General features: G+C 42.2%; 1 protein-coding gene across 1 annotated transcript in view; it reads left to right on the top strand.

Annotated features, from left to right (window-relative positions):
• Nucleotides 1-19245, top strand: part of LOC124048539 (cadherin-23-like) — a 548925-nt gene that overhangs the window by 463037 nt on the left and 66643 nt on the right. The window contains exons 39-44 of the mRNA XM_046369416.1: nucleotides 5627-5746; nucleotides 10779-10959; nucleotides 11147-11280; nucleotides 11463-11672; nucleotides 12670-12777; nucleotides 13554-13656. Coding sequence (XP_046225372.1) covers nucleotides 5627-5746; nucleotides 10779-10959; nucleotides 11147-11280; nucleotides 11463-11672; nucleotides 12670-12777; nucleotides 13554-13656 — 856 coding nt within the window. The remainder of the gene's footprint in view (nucleotides 1-5626; nucleotides 5747-10778; nucleotides 10960-11146; nucleotides 11281-11462; nucleotides 11673-12669; nucleotides 12778-13553; nucleotides 13657-19245) is intronic.

Raw genomic sequence — 19245 nt, 5'->3', positions numbered from 1 at the left:
CATACAGTGGCAAGAAAAAGTATGTGAACCCTTTTGGAATTACCTGGATTTTAGCATAAATTGGCCATAACATTTGATCTGATCTTCATCTATATCTCAACACTAGACAAATACAGTCTGCTTAAGCTAATAACACACAAACAATAATATGTTTTCATGTCTTTTTTGAACACACTGTGTAAACATTCACAGTGTAGGGTGGAAAACATATGTGAATCCTTGCATTTAATAACTGGTTGACCTCCTTTGGCAGCAGTAAAGTTAACCAAACATTTTTTGCAGTTGCGGATCAGACCTGCACAACGGTCAGGAGGAATTTTGAACCATTGGTCTTTACAAAATGTGTTTCAGTTCAGCAATATTCTTAGGATATCTGGTGTGAACCGCTCTCGAGGTCATGCCACAGCATTTTAAATCGGGTTGAGTTCAGGACTCTGACTGGGTCACTCTAGAAGGCGTATTTTCTTCTGTTGAAGCCAATCTTTGTTGATTGACCTCTGTGTTTTGGTTCGTTGTCCTATTGTGTCACCCGACTTCTGTTGAGCTTCAATTGGCGGACATATACAGTGCCTTGCAAAAGCATTCATCCCCCTTGGCATTTTTTCCTATTTTGTTGCATTACATCCTGTAATTTAAATTGATTTTATTTTGGATTTCATGTAATGGACATACACAAAATAGTCCAGATTGGTGAAGTGAAATGAAAAAAATTACTTGTTTAAAAAAATTTAACAAATAAAAAACAGAAAAGTGGCGCGTGCTTATATATTCACCCCCTTTGCTATGAAGCCCCAAAATAAGATCTGGTGCAACCAATTACCTTCAGAAGTCACACAACTAGTTAAATAATATTCACCTGTGTGCAATCTAAGTGACACATGATCTGTAACATAATCTTAGTATATATACACAAATCAAATAGATTTAAATAGCCTTTCTTACATCAGCTGATATATCAAAGTGGTGTACTGAAACCCAGCCTAAAACCACAAGCAATGCAGGTGTAGAAGCACCTACACCTGTTCTGAAAGGCCCCAGAATCTGCAACACCACGTAGCAAGGGGCACCATGAAGGATCTCTCCAAACAGGGACAAAGTTGTGGAGAAGTACAGATCAGGGTTTGTTTATAAAAACAATATCAGAAACTTTGAACATCCCACGGAGCACCGTTAAATCCATTATTAAAAATTGTAAAGAATATGGCACCACAACAAACCTGCCAAGAGAGGGCTGCCATCAAAAACTCATTGACCAGACAAGGAGGGCATTAATCAGAGAGGCATCAAAGAGACCAATGATAACCCTGAAGGAGCCGCAAAGCTCCACAGCGGGATTGGAGTATCTGTCCATAGAACCACTGTAAGCCGTACACCCCACAGAGCTGGGCTTTACGGAAGAGTGGCCAGAAAAAAAGTAATTGCTTCAAATCAAATCAAATTGTATTTGTCACATGAGCCGAATACAACAGGTGTAGGTAGACCTTACAGTTAAAGGCTTATTTATGAGCGCCTAACCGACAGTGCAGTTTCAAAAAAATATGGATAAGAATAAGAGATAAATGTAACAAGTAATTAAAGAGAAGCAGTAAAAAATAACAATATACACTGGGGGGTGCCGGTACAGAGTCAATGTTCGGGGACACCAGTTAGTTACATTTACATTTACATTTAAGTCATTTAGCAGACACTCTTATCCAGAGCGACTTACAAATTGGTGCATTCACCTTATGACATCCAGTGGAACAGTCACTTTACAATAGTGCATCTAAATCTTAAAGGGGGGGGGGTGAGAGGGATTACTTATCCTATCCTAGGTATTCCTTAAAGAGGTGGGGTTTCAGGTGTCTCCGGAAGGTGGTGATTGACTCCGCTGTCCTGGCGTCGTGAGGGAGTTTGTTCCACCATTGGGGGGCCAGAGCAGCGAACAGTTTTACAGGTAGTATGTACATGTAGGTAGAGTGACTATGCATAGATGACAACAGAGCGTGTCAGTGGTGTGGAGGGGTGGGGTCTGAATAGTCTGGGTAACCATTTGACTCGATGTTCAGGAGTCTTATGGCTTTGGAGTAGAAGCTGTTTAGAAGCCTCTTGGACCTAGAATTGGCGCTCCGGTACCGCTTACCGTGTGGTAGCATAGAGAACAGTCTATGACTAGGGTGGCTGGAGTCTTTGAAAATGTTCAGGGCCTTCCTCTGACACCGCCTGGAATAGAAGTCTGGGCCATTCACTCTACCGTCTGTGTGCAATGCGGTCGGAGGACAAGCAGTTGCCATACCAGGCAGTGATGCAACCAGTGCTCTCGATGGTGCAGCTGTAGAATCTTTTGAGGATCTGAGGACCCATGCCAAATCTTTTCAGTCTCCTGGGGGGGAATAGGTTTTGTCGTACCCGATTCACAACTGTCACGGTGTGTTTGGACCATATTAGTTCGTTGGTGATGTGGACACCAAGGAGATTGAAGCTCTCAACCTGCTCCACTGCAGCCCCGTCGATGAGAATGGGGCATGCTCGGTCCTCTTTTTCCTGCCGTCCACAATCATCTCCTTTGTCTTGATCAGAGAAAATTTAAAAATAATCAAACACATTTGGTGTTCGCCAAAGGCATGTGGGAGACTCCCCAAACAAATGGAAGATGGTTCTCTGGTCAGATGAGACTAAAATTGAGCTTTTTGGCCATCATGAAAAACGCTATGTCTGGCGCAAACCCATAACCTTTCATCACCCCGAGAACAACATCCCCATAGTGAAGCATTGTCGTGGCAGCATCATGCTGTGGGGATGTTTTTCAACGGCAGGGCCTGGGAAACTGGTCAGAATTGAAGGAATAATGGACGGCACTAAATACAGGGAAGTTCTTGAGGGAAACCTGTTTCGGTCTTCCAGAGATTGGAGACTGGGACGGAGGTTCACCTTCCAGCATGACAATGACCCTAATCATACTAATAAAGCAAAACTTACGTGCATTAAGGGGACACATTAAATGTCTTGGAATGGCCTAGTCAAAGCCCAGACCTCAAACCAGTGTATAATCTGTGGTAGGACTTAAAGATTGCTGTACACCAGCAGGAACCCATCCAACTTGAAGGAGATGGAGCAGTTTTGCCTTGAAGAATGGTCAAAAATTCCAGTGGCTATATGTGCCAAGCTTATAGAGACATACACCAAAAGACTTGCAGCTGTGTTTGCTGCAAAAGGTGGATCTACGAAGTATTGACTTTGGGGGGGTGAATAGTTATGGACGCTCAAGTTCAGTTTTTTTCTTTATTTCTTGTTTGTTTCACAATAAAACATATTTAGCATCTTCAAAGTGGTAGGAATATTGTGTAAAACCAATTATACAAACCCCCCAAAAATATATTTTAATTCCAGGTTGTAAGGCTAGAAAATAGGAAAAATGCCAAGGGTGGGAGAAAACTTCCGCTAGCCACTATAGCCTTTGATTATCCTGCAAGATGTCTTGATAAACTTGGGAATATATTTTTCTGTTGATTATAGCACGCTTTCCAGACCCTGAGCAAGCAAAGCAGCCCCAAACCATGATGCTCTCTCCACCATACTTTACAGTTGGGATGTGATTTTGATGTTGATGTGCTGTGCCTTTTTTTCTCCACACATAGGGTTGTGTGTTCCTTCCAAACAACTCAACTTTAGTTTTATCTGTCCACAGAACATTTTGTTCCAGAGATTTCTGTAAGTCTTTAGCTGACACTCTAGGATTCTTCTGAAACTCATTGAGCATTCTGCACTGTGGTCTTGCAGTCGTCTTTGCAGAACGGCCATTCCTAGGGAGAATAGCAACGGTGCTGAACTTTATAGACAATTTGTCCTACTGTGGACTGATGAACATTAAGGTTTTTAGAGATACTTTTCTAACCCTTTCCAGCATTGTGCAAATCGACAATTCTTAATCTTAGGTCTTCTAAGATCTCTTTTGTTCGAAGCATTGTTCACATTCTTGTGAATAGCAAACTCTAATTTTGTGAGTGTTTTTGTTTGGCAGGCCAGCTCTAACCAACACCTCCAATTTATTATCATTGATTGGACTCCAAGGTTAGCTGACTCCTGACTCAAATTAGCTTTTGGAGAAGTCATTAGCCTAGGGGTTCACATACTTTTTCCTATCTACACTGTAAATGTTTAAATTATGTTTTCAAAATAGACAAGAAAACACAATTTGTGTGTTTTTAGTTTAAGCACACTATGTTTGTCTATTGTTGTGACCAAGATGAAGATCAGATCAAATGTTATGACTAACTCATGCAGAAATACAGGTCATTCCAAAGGGTTCACATATTTTTTCTTGCCACTGTATGTGATAATAGTATGAACTTTCTGTAAAAATTGTTTTAGATAAACAAAACAAAAACTCACTTACCCATCGACCCATCTTTTAGTATCAGAATTGTTGCAGAAGTGCTAACCCTGCCCATCAGGGACACTAGGAAGGTTAAAACCTGTTAAGGTATAGGGGGCAGCATTTTCACTTTTGGATAAATAGCGTGCCCAATTTCAACTTCCTGATACTCATGCCAGGAATATATGATATGCATATGATTAGTAGGTGTGGATAGAGAAAACCCTGAAGTTTCTTAAACTGGTTCAATCATGTCTGTGACTATAACATAACTCATGTAGCAGGCAAAACCCAGAGGACTAACTGTTCAGATGTTTTATTTTTATTTTTGCCTCTGACCGTTCCCTCAGTTGTCTTTGACAAGGGATGTTTGATAGGGACCATTTTATAGTTCCTAAGACTTCCACTGGATGTCACCAGTCTTTGGAATTTGGTTGAGGTTAATCATTTGTGCAACGAAGAAGAAGCACATCCTGGAACAAGGTTACACTGTTGAGAGTTGCGTAAGACGAAATAATTAGCATGGTTTGTTTACTTGCTGTATTGAATACAGATTGCCCAGTCTACAATTTGATCGATTATTAACCTTTAAAAATACCTAAAGTTGTATTACAAAAGTAGTCTGAAATATTTTGGCAAAGTTTATAGGCAACTTTTGAAGTGTTTTGTAGTGACGTTGTGTTTTGGAAAGCTGTTTTTTTTCTGGATCAAACGTGCTTTATAAATGGACATTTTGGGTATACATGGACGGAATTAATCGAAAAAAAAGTACAAATTGTGATGTTTATGGGACATATTGGAGTACCAACAAAAGAAGCTCGTCAAAGGTAATGCATATTTTATATTTTATTTCAGTGTTTTGTGTAGCGCCTACTATGCTAGCTCTTTTGTTTACTACTGGTGTCAGATGGGTGCATACTATCAGATAATAGCTTCTTATGCTTTCACCGAAAAGCATTTTTTAAATCTGAGATGTTGGCTGGATTCACAACGAGTGTAGCTTTAATTGAGTATCTTACATGTGTGATTTAATGAAATTTTGAATTGTATAACATTTTATTTGAATCTGGCGCTCTGCATTTCCCCAGGGAATTGGCCAATTGAGACGCTAGCGTCTCCCTATCCTCAAGAGCAGCCGCTCAAAGTATTTGAAAGATTTCAAGTAGTATTTGAACCCAGGTCTGGTACTATGTGTAGGATGTGAGTGTACAGTATTTAGAATAGCATTGAGTGTTAAAGTATTTGTCTTTTTGTGCATGTGTATGTGTCCAGGGACGGATTGTTGCAGTGAAGGAGCTGGACTTTGAAATCAGCAATGGACACTACGCACTTATCGTCACAGCAACGGACCAGTGTCCTATCCATGCCCTCCGCCTGACTTCCAGCACCACGGTGATGACAATGACACACACATACATACACAACATGACAGTAACTCTTTTTACACTGCATGTTCATCATAACATGCAGTTATAATTTAATTGTTTTAACAAGGTCATTTACTTATAAATCAGCCTATTTAAAGCCATTCGCTTTGCAACAGTTTTGGCTGATAGCCACGCTTCCCAGCTTGAGTTTGCCTTTGAAGACTCTGGGGTATTGGGTTTCATATCCACAGCTGGGAAGTCCTACCCGCACTTTCCTTCACTGGTTGGACTGTCCGTCAATTCGGTTTTACTATATCTAGTTTAATTTTAAAAACGTGAACATTATTTGTCGATGTGAAACAAAACCACATTGTGTTCATCACAGACAGACAACTTTTATAGGAGATGAAAGCTAAGATCGTAACAAATTCATAGAATGGCTAACCAACTCTGAGTTTCAGTAGGGGAGGGACACAAGAATGAATGAAAGCCGTGAATCATAAATAATGTACATTTGTGCTAACCATGTTATATGATAATTTATTACAGTAATAAGGCAGCTGAAATCTTTTATGATGTAATTTGTAAAGTTGATTGTAAATGTTTGTATGTTATCATAAAAATTATTCAGGCCCTATTCCCTCATTTGTCAGGAATAGGGTCTATCATATTTTCATAAGATTTACTATTTTTCATATTATTTACTGGATCTTTTGATTTGAAAAAGCTAACCATCTGAGATTTCTAGCAGTATGCAGCATTACTAGGTACTGTTCATGGCCCTCTCATGATAATTGTTTTATTCTGGCATTGAAACATCCTATTATTCCTAACAGGTTAATGTAGTTTATACACACATCATATTGTACTTGTAATCTGTGGCATATGCAGGTGTTTTTGTTTAGTCAAATTAATGACCACAAATTTTCCAAAAAGTTAACTATCCCTTTAATCACATCATAAACATCAAATCAAATGTTATTTGTCACATGCGCCAAATACAAGAAGTTTTAAGAAAAAAATTATCAATAGAAAATAAAAGTAACAAATAATTTTAACAGCATTAGTAAAATAACAAGCAAGGCTTTATACAGGGGATACCAGTACATAGTCAATGTGCGGGGACATCGGTTAGTCGAGGTAATTGAGGTAATATGTACATGTAGGTAGAGATAAAGTGACTATGCATAGATTATAAACAGAGAGTAGCAGCAGCGTAAAAGAGGGGTCTGTGTAGCCCTTTGATTAGCTGTTCAGGAGTCTTATGGCTTGGGGGTAGAAGCCTTTTGGACCCAGACTTGGCGCTCCGGTACCACTTGCCGTGCAGTAGCAGAGAGAACAGTATAAGACTAGGGTGGCTGGAGTCTTTGACTATTTTTAGGGCCTTCCTCTGACACAGCCTGGTATGGAGGTCCTGGATGGCAGGAAGCTTGGCCCCAGTGATGTACTGGGCCATTCTCACAACCCTCTGTAGAGCCTTGCGTTCGGAGGACGAGCAGTTGCCAAACCAGGCAACTGGCCTTTCAAAGCACTTCATGACTACAGAAGTGAGTGCTACAGGTCAGCAGTTATATAGGCAGGCTACCTTAGTTTTGTTGGGCACAGGGATTATGTTGGTCTGCTTGAAACATGTTGGTGTTACAGACTCAGTCAGGGACTGGTTGAAAATGTCAGTGAAGACACTTGCTAGTTGGTTAGCGCATGCTCGCAGTACACATAGTGGTAATCTGTCTGACCCTTCGGTCTTGTGAATGTTGACCTGTTTAAACTTCTTACTCACATTGGCTTATGGAGAGCGTGATCACACAGTCATCCGGAACAGCTGGTGCTCCCATGCATGTTTAAGTGTTACTTACCTCGAAGCGAGCATAGAAGTAATTTAGCTCGTCTGGTAGGTTCATGTCACTTGGCAGCTTGCGACTGTGCTTCCCTTTGTAGTCTAATGGTTTGCAATCCCATGCCACAACAACGTAATCAATGCACTTATTGATGAAGCCAGTGACTGATGTGGTGTACACCTCAATGCCATTGGAAGAATCCTGGAACATATTCCAGTCTGTGCTAGCAAAACATTCCTGTAACTTAGCATCTGCTTCATCTGACCACTTTCTTATTTACAGAGTCACTGGTGTTTCCTGCTATAGTTTTTGCTTGTAAGCAGAAATCAGGAAGATATAATTCTGGTCAGATTTGCCAAATGGAGGATCGAAGGAGAGTTTTGTACGCGTCTCTGTGTGTGGATTAAAGGTGTTCTAGTCTTTGTTTTAACATGCTGGTAGAGATTGGTAGGTAGATTAGGTTTTTCTGCATTACAGTCCCCGGCCAATTGGAGCGCCACCTCTGGATGAGCGTTTTGCTGTTTGCTTATGTCCGTATACAGCTCATTGAGTGCAGTCTTACGTGCCAGCATCGGTCTGCGGCGGTATATAGACAGCTACTAAAAATACAGATGAAATCTCTCTTGGTATATAGTGTGGTCTATAGCTTATCATGATATACTCTACCTCAGGCGAGCAAAACCTTGAGACTTCCTTCGATTTTGTGCACCGGCTGTTGTTTACAAATATACAGAGGGCGCATTTCCATTCTGCCGAAAAAGCTTAAAACCCACCAGCTTTATGTTAAACATGGTGTCGTTCAGCCACTACTCGGTGAAAAATAAGATATTACCGTTTTTAATGTTCAGTTGGTATGATATATGTGCTGTAGTTTGTCTATTTTATTATCGATTGATTGTACGTTGGCTAATAGGACCGATGATAAAGGTAGATTACCTTCTCGGCGACTGATCCTTACAAGGCACCCGGACCGTCGTGTGAATGACATACGTATAGACCAGGGGTTCCCAAACTTTCTCCCGCCTTCCAGCATTGGGGAACACCCCCCTCCCCTCCGCCCATGCCATGTCGATTTCTATGGGCTCAAGCATTGTTCATGACACAAACGGTTTACACCCCTCTTGCTGGTGAAGCGAAAATTTTATAGGTTCAAAGCATATTTCCTGCAATTCTACACATTTTATCATAGGGTGCAGAAAACATTTTAGCAGTTTTAACCAAATGTTCATGGGCAAGTTGATTTGGGCATTTCTGACAAGTTATAAATAACTCTCTAAGGTATGACTGGCATGACAAAAGGAAAACAATTTCAGCTATTTCTACTATCACAATTTTAGAGCAAGTTGAAAGCCGAACTGAGTCCCAATCCCCCCAAAATAATAATAATAATACTATACAGTCGAAGTCGGAAGTTTCCATACACTTAGGTTGGAGTCATTAAAACTCGTTTTTCAACCACTACAATTGGACGTGTACCTGTGGATGTATTTCAAGGCCTACCTTCAAACTCAGTGCCTCTTTGCTTGACATCATGGGAAACTCAAAGGAAAGCAGCCAAGATCTCAGAAAAACCATTCGAGACCTCCACAAGTCTGGTTTATCCTTGGGAGAAATTTCCAAACACTTGAAGGTACCACGTTCATCTGTACAAACAATAGTATGCAAGTATAAACACCATGGGACCATGCAGCCGTCATACCTGTCACGGATTTCCTCCTCTTCGTCTGAAGAGGTGTATCAAGGATCGGACCAATACTCAGCGTGGTAAGTGTTCGTCATTTTAATGGAAAAACTAAACACTACAAAACAACAAAGTGACAACCGTGAAGCTAATGAACAATCGTGCTGACACAAACACTAAACATAGACAATCACCCACAACCCACAATGACAAAACAGGCTACCTAAATATGGTTCCCAATCGGAGACAACGACTAGCCTCTAATTGAGAACCATATCAGGCCAAACACAGAAACAGACAAACTAGACATACAACATAGAATGCCCACTCAGATCACACCCTGACCAAACAAAACCTATAAACATACAAAGCAAACTATGGCCAGGGTGTGACAATGCCGCTCTGGAAGGACACCCGTTCTATCTCCTAGAGATGAACGTACTTTCGTGCGAAAAGTGCAAATCAATCCTAGAACAACAGCAACGAACTTTGTGAAGATGCTGGAGGAAACTTAACCTGAAAGGCCACTCAGCAAGGAAGAAGCCACTGCTCCAAAACCACCATAAAAAAGCCAGACTATGGTTTGCAACTGCACATAGGGACAAAGATCGTACTTTTTGGAGAAATGTCCTTTGGTCTGATGAAATAAAATAGAACTGTTTGACCATAATGACCATTGTTATGTTTGGAGGAAAAAGTGGGAAGCTTGCAAGCCGAAGAACACCATCCCAACCGTGGAGCACGGGGGTGACAGCATCATGTTGTGGGGGCGCTTTGCTGCAGGAGGTACTGGTGCACTTCACAAAATAGATGTTATCATAAGGGAGGGAAATCATTTGGGTATATTAAAGCAACATCTCAAGACATCAGTCAGGAAGTTAAAGCTTGTTCGCAAATTGGTCTTCCTAATAGACAATGACCTCAAGCATACGTCCAAAGGGGTGTCAAAATGGCTTAAGGACAACAAAGTCAAGCTATTGGAGTGGCTATCACAAAATCGTGACCTCAATCCTATAGAAAATGTGTGGGCAGAACTGAAAAATCATGTGTGAGCAAGGAGGCCTGCAAACCTGACTCAGTTACACCAGCTCTGTCAGGAGGGAATGGGCCAAAATTCCCCCAACTTATTGTAGGAATCTTGTGGAAGGCTACCCGAAACGTTTGACCCAAGTCAAACAATTTAAAGGCTGTGCTACCAAATACTAATTGAGTGTATGTAAACTTCTGACCCACTGGGAGTGTGATGAAATAAATAAAAGCTGAATTAAAACATTCTCTATACTATTATTCTGATATTTCACAATCTTAAAATAAAGGGGCTATCCTAACAGACCTAATACATGGATTTTTTACTAGGATTAAATGTCAGGAATTGTGAAAAACTGAGTTTAAATGTATTTGGCTAAGGTGTATGTAATCTTCCGACTTCAACTGTATATGGACCCCCCGATCCCCCCCTGCCGACCCCCACAGTTCACGAACCACTGTTATAGACCATAAAGATCTCTATTCAGGTTGTTTCCACCGGTCTTTTCCAGGTCATGGTGAATGTCCTGGATGTGAACGATGTGACCCCCACCTTCACCAAGCCCTATGAGGGGCCCTTTGAGATAACAGAGGGCCAGCCGGGGCCTCGGGTCTGGACCCTCAAGGCCATCGACCAGGACTCTGGGCTCAACGGCAAAGTGGAGTACAGCATCACTGCCGGAGACCCCCAGAGTGAGTAGGGTGTTTGTGTGTGTGTGTCGTTGTGGGGGGGGGGGGTGGGGTATATATGCAGGTGAGCTACTATCCATGTGTGTGTGCATGTGCATGTGTGTTTGTTTGTGTGTGTGTGTGTTTGCAGTATAAGGCTAGTAACAAACTAATCATGCTTCCCCTCTCTTGCTCTCTCTTTCTCTGTTAGATGAGTTTGTGGTATCTCCAGTGGAGGGAGAGCTGCGTGTGAGGAGAGATGTGGAGCTGGACAGAGAGACCACACCCTTCTACAACATCACTGTCATGGCCAAAGACCTGGGCAACCCACCACGCAGCAGCATTGTATGTTCATACACATGTTCACAGAAACACAAACACGTACAGACATGCACTGATCCTGTGGTGCTTCCTGCTGACATGCTCAGACACTTATATGAACACAACACATGTGTGCGTCCACACACAAACACACACACACACTAAGACCAAGTGTGACACTATCCTGTGTCCTCTCCATCTCCCAGGTGGTGGTGGGTGTCCACGTGCTGGACATCAATGACAACGACCCCATGCTGTTGAACCTGCCCCACAACATCAGTGTGAGAGAGGGGGCGTCCATCCACACCTTGGTGACCACGGTCCAAGCACGGGACATGGACAGTGGACGCAATGCCCTGCTCACCTACAACATCACTGCCGGAAACCACGATGGAGCTTTCTACATCAATGACACTGTGAGAGAGAGAGACAGAGATCGAGAGAGAGAGAGAGGGACAGGAAGGGAGAGGGAGGAATGGAAGGAGTAAAAGGGGCAGAAAGGATAGAGAAGTGAGAAGAAGGGTTTGTCCTAAAAATGTAGACAATAAATTGATAAAAAGTCAGGATCCAATTGGTGACAGATTTTCATGCGAATATTCTAAAATCCCCAAGAAATAAGAAAATATGCTAATTTTCCCTCCAGTGGTTTCCACCAAGTGGAAATGTTGCGGATGAAAATCAGCGTGTGATAACATAGTGCACACAAAATGTAATTTTTCACTTAAGTGTTCATGTACCAAATAAAAATTGAGAGTTTGGTGTGTTTCCATCACATTTTGGGGCAGCAGGTAGCCTAGTGGTTAGAGCGTTGGGCCAGTAACTGAAAGGTTGCTAGATCGAAACCCGACCTGACAAGGTAAAAGTCTGTCTTCAGGCCCTGAACAAGGCAGTTAACCCACTGTTCCTAGGACGTCATTGTAAATAATAGTTTTTAACTGATTTGCCTAGTTAAATAAAGGATAAAAAATAACAATAGTTTTTTCACAAAAACTAAGTAGAAATTAACTAAAAATTAAGTAGCAAATGTGCCTACTCTGGTCTTGGCATGTGCGCTCTAGCCAACAGCTCGCAGATACAGTGCTGGTAGGCTGTGTGGGTTGACTAGTCTACATGATTAGATTATTATGGATGAGAGCGAGAATTTTACAGACACAAAAAGATGCCACCATGTAGAACAAACAAATGATCTGTCGCCATTTATTAAATTGTACCAAACTTCCTTTTTCCATCTCTGCTGTCGTGATTATTTTAAATATATACGGTATGACTTAAAAACTCACATAAAAACTGTGGATGGAAACATGGTTATAGAGAGACATTGAAAAGAGAAGGATATGGTATAATTGATAAGTCAGGTCTATCCTCCATCTTGTGCGTAATCACTCCCCCATGATCTCTCTATCCCCCTCTCAGACAGGGATGGTGCAGGTGAACAGGCCTCTGGACAGAGAAAGGGTGGGGGAGTACAGACTGACCATCACTGTTAAAGACAACCCTGAGAATCCCCGCATCGCTCGCCGGGTACTGCTCCACACACACAAGCACACACACACACTCTCACACTCACTCACTCTCAAATAAGTCAGGACTGATACTGGACCACTCAGGAACCACTCAACACCTCTTGGAAAGCCATTCTGGTGTGTTTTTGGCTTTAACATTAACATCCTGCTGAAAAATAAAGGGTGAGGTTGAGGTTCTCAGAAGACTGAGGCGGGTTTTCCTCCAACTTTTTACCTGGGCTTTGCTCTTTTCATTTTTAGTTTGATCCTGACAAACTTCCAGGCCCTGTCGTTGACAAGCATACCCCTAACATGATGCTGCCGCCACAATACTTAAATTCAGACAGTTTCACTCATGGCTGTATTGTATTGGATTTGACCCAAACCTGTCGTTTTTAATTTAGGTCCAAAAGTGTGTTTCTTTGCCGTGTTGTCTTGCAGTGTCACTAAACGGCCTTGCTGCAAACAATGGATGACTTGGAGTGGATTTTTAACACAGGCTTCCTTCTTTACACTTTATCATACAGGCCAGTAATGTGGAGTGAATGCAATGTTGTTGATCCTCTGTATTTTCCAGTATTGTGATATGGATTTTTGTCCATATTGCCCAGCTCTACATAGATGGCATTATTCAATGGCACACATGTGCCTCTCACATTGCATGGAATGACAGCTATTTTCTTTTTGATTGAGAACATTTCTCACCTGGTTCCCTGCCCCTCCGTCCTATCCTACCCAATTCACCCCTCCCTCCCCAATCTATCACTCTCTCCCTCCGTCCATCCCTTTCTCTAGGACTCAGACATGCTGGTGATCACAGTTCTGGATGATAATGACAACAGGCCCATATTCACACAGACCAGCTACCGGGCTGAGATCACTGAGAACTCCCCCTCAGGTACCAACCTCACTGGTGTGTTTTTCTGACTTTCTCTCTGTATCTGTCACTCGGTGCGTTTGGTTGGCTGGCGGGGGAACTGTCTTGACTGTCTGGCTAGCTTGCTGGAGGACTAAAGGGCTGGCTGAGATTTTGTGTCACTGATCTATACATATTACCCCATAACGTCAAAGTGGAATTTTGTTTTTAGATTTTTTTACAGGAGAGACTTCATCATGAGTCTAACATATGGGGTACGGGGTACGTGAGAGACATACAAGGGTCAAGGCAGCAGCAATGATTCCACATGAGCCTTTGCCCGAGTCAAATTGTGCACACCTCCCGAGGAGGAGAGTGCCAGGTGTCCAAGTGCATAAAGAACAACCCAAGACACCTATGTCACCTACAAGCAATGTTTTTTGTGGGAAGTGTGTCAAGCAAAGGAAAGTGGCAAAGATGTGTCAACTGCTAGGACAAGGACTAACCAATAAATGAAATCCAACGGATGACATTGCCTGAAAACGCAGACCGTGTAGAAGCATGAGCAGACAATAATTGACTATTTTTGACTGTTGTAATATCGACGCATGTAATGCCATTATTGCTTTGTGCTGATTTTCACTACTTATCAAGCACTCTTGACGCATAAAATGATTTTAGGTTACTGTTTCCCTCATTTCATTGTGTTTGCTGACTGTATGTCTTTGTGGTTTGGGAATTTAAAAAAAAACATTTTTTTTTTAAATATATATATATATATAGTATCAGTCAAAAGTTTGGACACTCCTACTCATTCAAGGGTTTTTCTTTATTTTTTACTATTTCCTACATTGAGGAATAATGGTGAAGACATCAAAACTACTAAATAACATATATGAAATCAAGTAGGTCTCCTGAGTGGCACAGCTGTCTAAGGGACTGCATCTCAGTGCTAGAGGTGTCACTACAGACCATGGTTCGATTCCAGGCTATATCACAACTGGCCGTGGTAGGGAGTCCCATACGGCGGCACACAATTGGCCCAGTGTCGTCCAGATTAAGGTTTGGCCGGGGTAGGCTGTCATTGTTAAATAAGAATGTGTTGCCTAGTTAAAGAAAGGTTCAGTTTTTTAAAATGTAGTAACCAGAAAAGTGTTAAATATATTTTAGATTCTTCAAAGTAGCCACCCTTTGCCTTGATGATAGCTGTGCACACTCTTTACATGCGCTCTTTGCATTCTCTCAACCAGCTTCACCTGGAATGCTTTTTCAACAGTCTTGAGGGGGTTCCCACATATTCTGAGCACTTGTTGGCTGCTTTTCCTTCGATCTGCGGTCCAATTCATCCCATACCATCTCAATTGGTTTGAGGTCGGGTGATTGTGGAGGCCAGATCATCTGATGCAGCACTCCCTCACTCTCCTTCTTGGTCAAATAGCCCTTGTCCTCTTGAAAAACAAATCACAGTCCCACTAAGAGCAAACATGATGGGATAGCGTATAGCTGCAGAATGCTGTGGTAGCCATCCATGCTGGTTAAGTGTGCCTTGAATTCTAAATAAATCAGACAGTGTCACCAGCAAGCACCCCCACACCATCACACCACCTCCTCCATGCTTCATGGTGGGATCCACACATGCAAAGGTCATCCGTTCACCTACTCTGCGTCTCACAAAGACACAGCGGTTGGAACCAAAAATCTCAAATTTGGACTTATTAGACCAAAGTACATTTCCATCGGTCTAATGCCCATTGCTCCTGTTTCTTGTCCCAAGCAAGTCTCTTCTTATTATTGTTGTCCTTTAGTAGTGGTTTCTTTGCAGAGATTCGACCATGGAGGCCTGATTTACTCAGTCTCTGATCAGTTGATGTTCAGATGTGTTTGTCAATTGAACTCTGAAGCATTTATTTGGGGCTGCAATTACTGAGGCTGGTAACTCAACATATCCTTTGCAGCAGAGGTAACTCTGGGTCTTCGTTTCCTGTGGCGGACCTCGTGAGAGACAGTTTCATCATTGGGCTTGATGGTTTTTGCGACTGCAATTTTCTGTGTTGACTGACCTTCATGTCTTATAGACTCTCGTTGCTCTTTGTTTATTTGAGCTGCTCTCGCCATAATAAGAACTTGGTATTTTACCAAATAGGGCTATCTTCTGTCTACCAACCCTACTTTGTCACAACACAACTGACTGGCTCAAACGCATTATGAAGGAAATACGTTTTTAACAAGGCACACCTGTTAATGGAAATGCATTCCATGAAGCTGGTTGAGAGAATGCCAAGAGTGTTCAAAGCTCTCAGCAAGGCAACGGGTGGTTACTTTGAAGAATCTCAAATATAAAGTATATTTTGATTTGTTTAATACTTTTTTGGTTACGACATGATTCCCTATGTGTTATTTCATAGTTTATTCTACAATGTAGAAAACTGTAAAACAAATAAAAACCCTTGAAAGAGTTGGTGTGTCCAAACTTTTGACTGGTACTGTATATATATATATATATAATTCCACAAATTAAATTTATTGAACAGTTGAATTGGTGTTTATTTTTTACATAGCCTACAGTAACAAACTAATGAAAATGCTATGTTATAATTTCTATACCATAAGCCACCTCCAACGTAGTTTTAGAGAATTTGGCAGTACGTCCAACTGGCTTCACAACAGCAAACCACATGCAACCATATCAGCACAGGACCTCCACATCCGGCTTCTTCACCTGCAGAATTGTCTGAGACCAGCCATACAGACAGCTGATGAAACCGTGGGTTTGCACAACCAGATTATTTTTGCACAAATTGTCAGATGGAAACTCATCTGTGTGCTCGTCATCCTCACCACGGTCTTGACTTGACTGCAGTTCGGCATGATAACCAACTTCAGCTGGCAAATGCTCACCTTCAATGGCCACTGGCATGAGGGCAAAAGTTTAGTCTTCACAGATGAATCCCGGTTTCAACTGTACCGGGCAGATGGCAGACAACGTGAATGGCGTTGTGTGGGCAAGTAGGTCTGCTGATGTCAATTTTGTGAACAGAGTGCCCCATGGTGTAGGTGGGGTTATGGTATGGGCATTACTGGAAGCTGAAAATGTCCCAGTTCTTCCATGGCCTGCACACTAACCAGACATGTCACCCATTGAGCATGTTCGGGATGCTCAGGATTGCTGTGCACGACTGCTTTTTGCAGTTCCCACCCATATCCAGCAACTTTGCACAGCCATTGAAGATGAGTGGGACAACATTCTACAGGCCACAATTAGCCTGATTAACTCTATGCAAAGGATATGTCGCGCTGCATGTCACAAATGGTAGTCACACCAGATACAGACTGGTTTTCTGATCCATGCCCCTACCTTTTTTAAGGTACTGTATCTGTGACCAACATATGCATATCTGTATTCCCAGTCATGTGAAATGCATAGATTCGGGCCTAACAAATCAATTTAAATTGACCCTTTTCCTTATATGAACTGTAACTCAGTAAAATCTTCAAAATACTTGCATTTGCGTTTATTTTTTTGTTCAATGTATTTAGCAGTCTGGCTATTTAGCAGTCTTATGCCTTCGGGTAGAAGCTGTCTCGGAGCCTATTGGTCCGAGAGCCGATGCTCCGGTACTGTTTGCCGGATCGTAGCATAGTGAACATGGGTGGCTTGAGTGTTTGGACATTTTTCGGACCTTCCTCTGACACCGCCTGGTATAGAGGTCCTGGATGTCAGGGAGCTCAACCCCAGTGATGTACTTGGCTGTCCGCACCACACTCTGTAGTGCTTTGCGCTCAAGGGCGGTGTCTTTGCCATATCAAGCAGTGATGAAGCCTGTGAAGATGCTCTCGATGGTGCAGCTGTAGAACGTTTTAAATATCCGAGGGCCCATGCCAAATCTTTTCAGCCTCCTGAGTGGGAAGAGGCACAGCCGTGCCTCCTTCACAACTGTGTGGGAGTGTAGGTAGCATGTTAGGCACTTAGTGACATGGATACTAAGGAACATAAAGCTCTCGACCCACTCTGTAACATCAACTCTCCCCTCTTTCTCCTATAGTCCATGATTAGCTCCTTGGTCTTACTGACGTTGAGGGAGAGGTTTTTTCTCTGGTACCACACTGCTAAGTATCTTTCCTCCTAACTGTAAGCTGACTCATCACCATTGGTGATCAGGCCTACCACAGTTGTGTCGTCAGCAAACATGATAATAGTTTTGGAGTCGTGGATGAACGCAGTCATGTGTAAACAGGGAGTACAGGAGGGAACTATGCACACAACACTGAGGGTCCCCTGTGTTGAGTGTCAGCATGGAGGTGTTGTTGCCTACCCTCATCACCTGGGGTTGGCCCATCAGGAAGTCCAGAATCCCGTTGCAGGGTCCCTAACTTGATGATGATTTTACAGGGGATTATTTTGTTGAACGCTGAGCTGTAGTCTATGAACAGCATTCTAAGCAGTTATTTCCCCTCTTGTCCAGTTGAGAGAGGGCAGTGTGAGGTGCAATTGATATTGTGTCATCTTTGGATCTGTTCTGGTGGTATACAAATTGGAGTGGGTCTAGGGTGTCTGAGATGATGGTGTTGATGTTTGTCATGTTTTTCAAAGCACTTCATAATTACAGATGTGAGTGCTACAGGGCGATAGACATTTAGGCAGGTTACTTTGGAGCTCTTGGGAACAGTGACAATGGTGGGCAGCTTGAAACATGTTGGGATTACAGACTGGAACAAGGATAGATTGATTGAATATGTCCATGCAGACACTTACCAGGTAGTCTGCACATGCTATGATAACACGCTCTAGTATTCCAGTGGCCTTGGCCCAGTGGCCTTGTGATTGTTAACCTGTTGCATGGACTCACTCCTTGTGCAATAATAGTGGTGAACATGACTTAAATGACTACCCCATCTCTGTACCCAGGGCTGTTACGGTGACCATGTTTCCGCCACACCAGCGGTCATGAGTCATGACGGCAATCAAATTCCACGTGACCATTTAGTCATGGTAATTAGGCTTCTCCAAGGTCTGATGCTGCTGATGGTCATTAGCCTATAATGTGAAGAAATAGCCTAATAGTTTAAACATTCTTTTTTTTATGCTAGTGGTTGTATTAATTTGGGATCTAACACATCCCACAACTGTCCCAGACTATATTTGGAATATTTATTTCTCACACAGAATAGAATAGGTCAACTTTTGTACTATGTGGGATAGTAGCTTTACATAGGCTAGTGCTTTTTCTGTTCATTAGGACTACTCATCTTGTTGGCTGACAAAAGTAAATGTGAACGGTTCTTCCAATATCTTCAATATGTGTCTCTGAATTGGATAAGGACTCACATAGTTGCGTCCCCGATGTGTCCGGCTTCACTTGTAGCCTGTGAGAAAGCCCCGATCAAGTGATGGAGAGCCATGTGAGTGAGAGGTGTTTTGAGCATGCAGCCGGGAGAAGGGAATTCAAATTATTATATTCAGGCCAAGGGCGCAAAAGCCGCTGGCCGCAAAAGGCATGGATTTTTTTTATCACAACTATACTTATATATATAACTCTAAATTAAGCATATAGGAGTACATGATTCTTTGTGAACCACTCAACATGTGCACAATCCCTCTAATCCTTTATATATTTTGTTCAATTGTATTCT

The sequence above is a fragment of the Oncorhynchus gorbuscha genome, linkage group LG11, assembly GCF_021184085.1.
Source record: "Oncorhynchus gorbuscha isolate QuinsamMale2020 ecotype Even-year linkage group LG11, OgorEven_v1.0, whole genome shotgun sequence".
NCBI classification, from domain to species: Eukaryota; Metazoa; Chordata; class Actinopteri; order Salmoniformes; family Salmonidae; genus Oncorhynchus; species Oncorhynchus gorbuscha.
The sequence above is the reverse complement of the archived record's forward strand: the minus strand, read 5'-3'. Positions and strand labels throughout refer to the sequence as shown.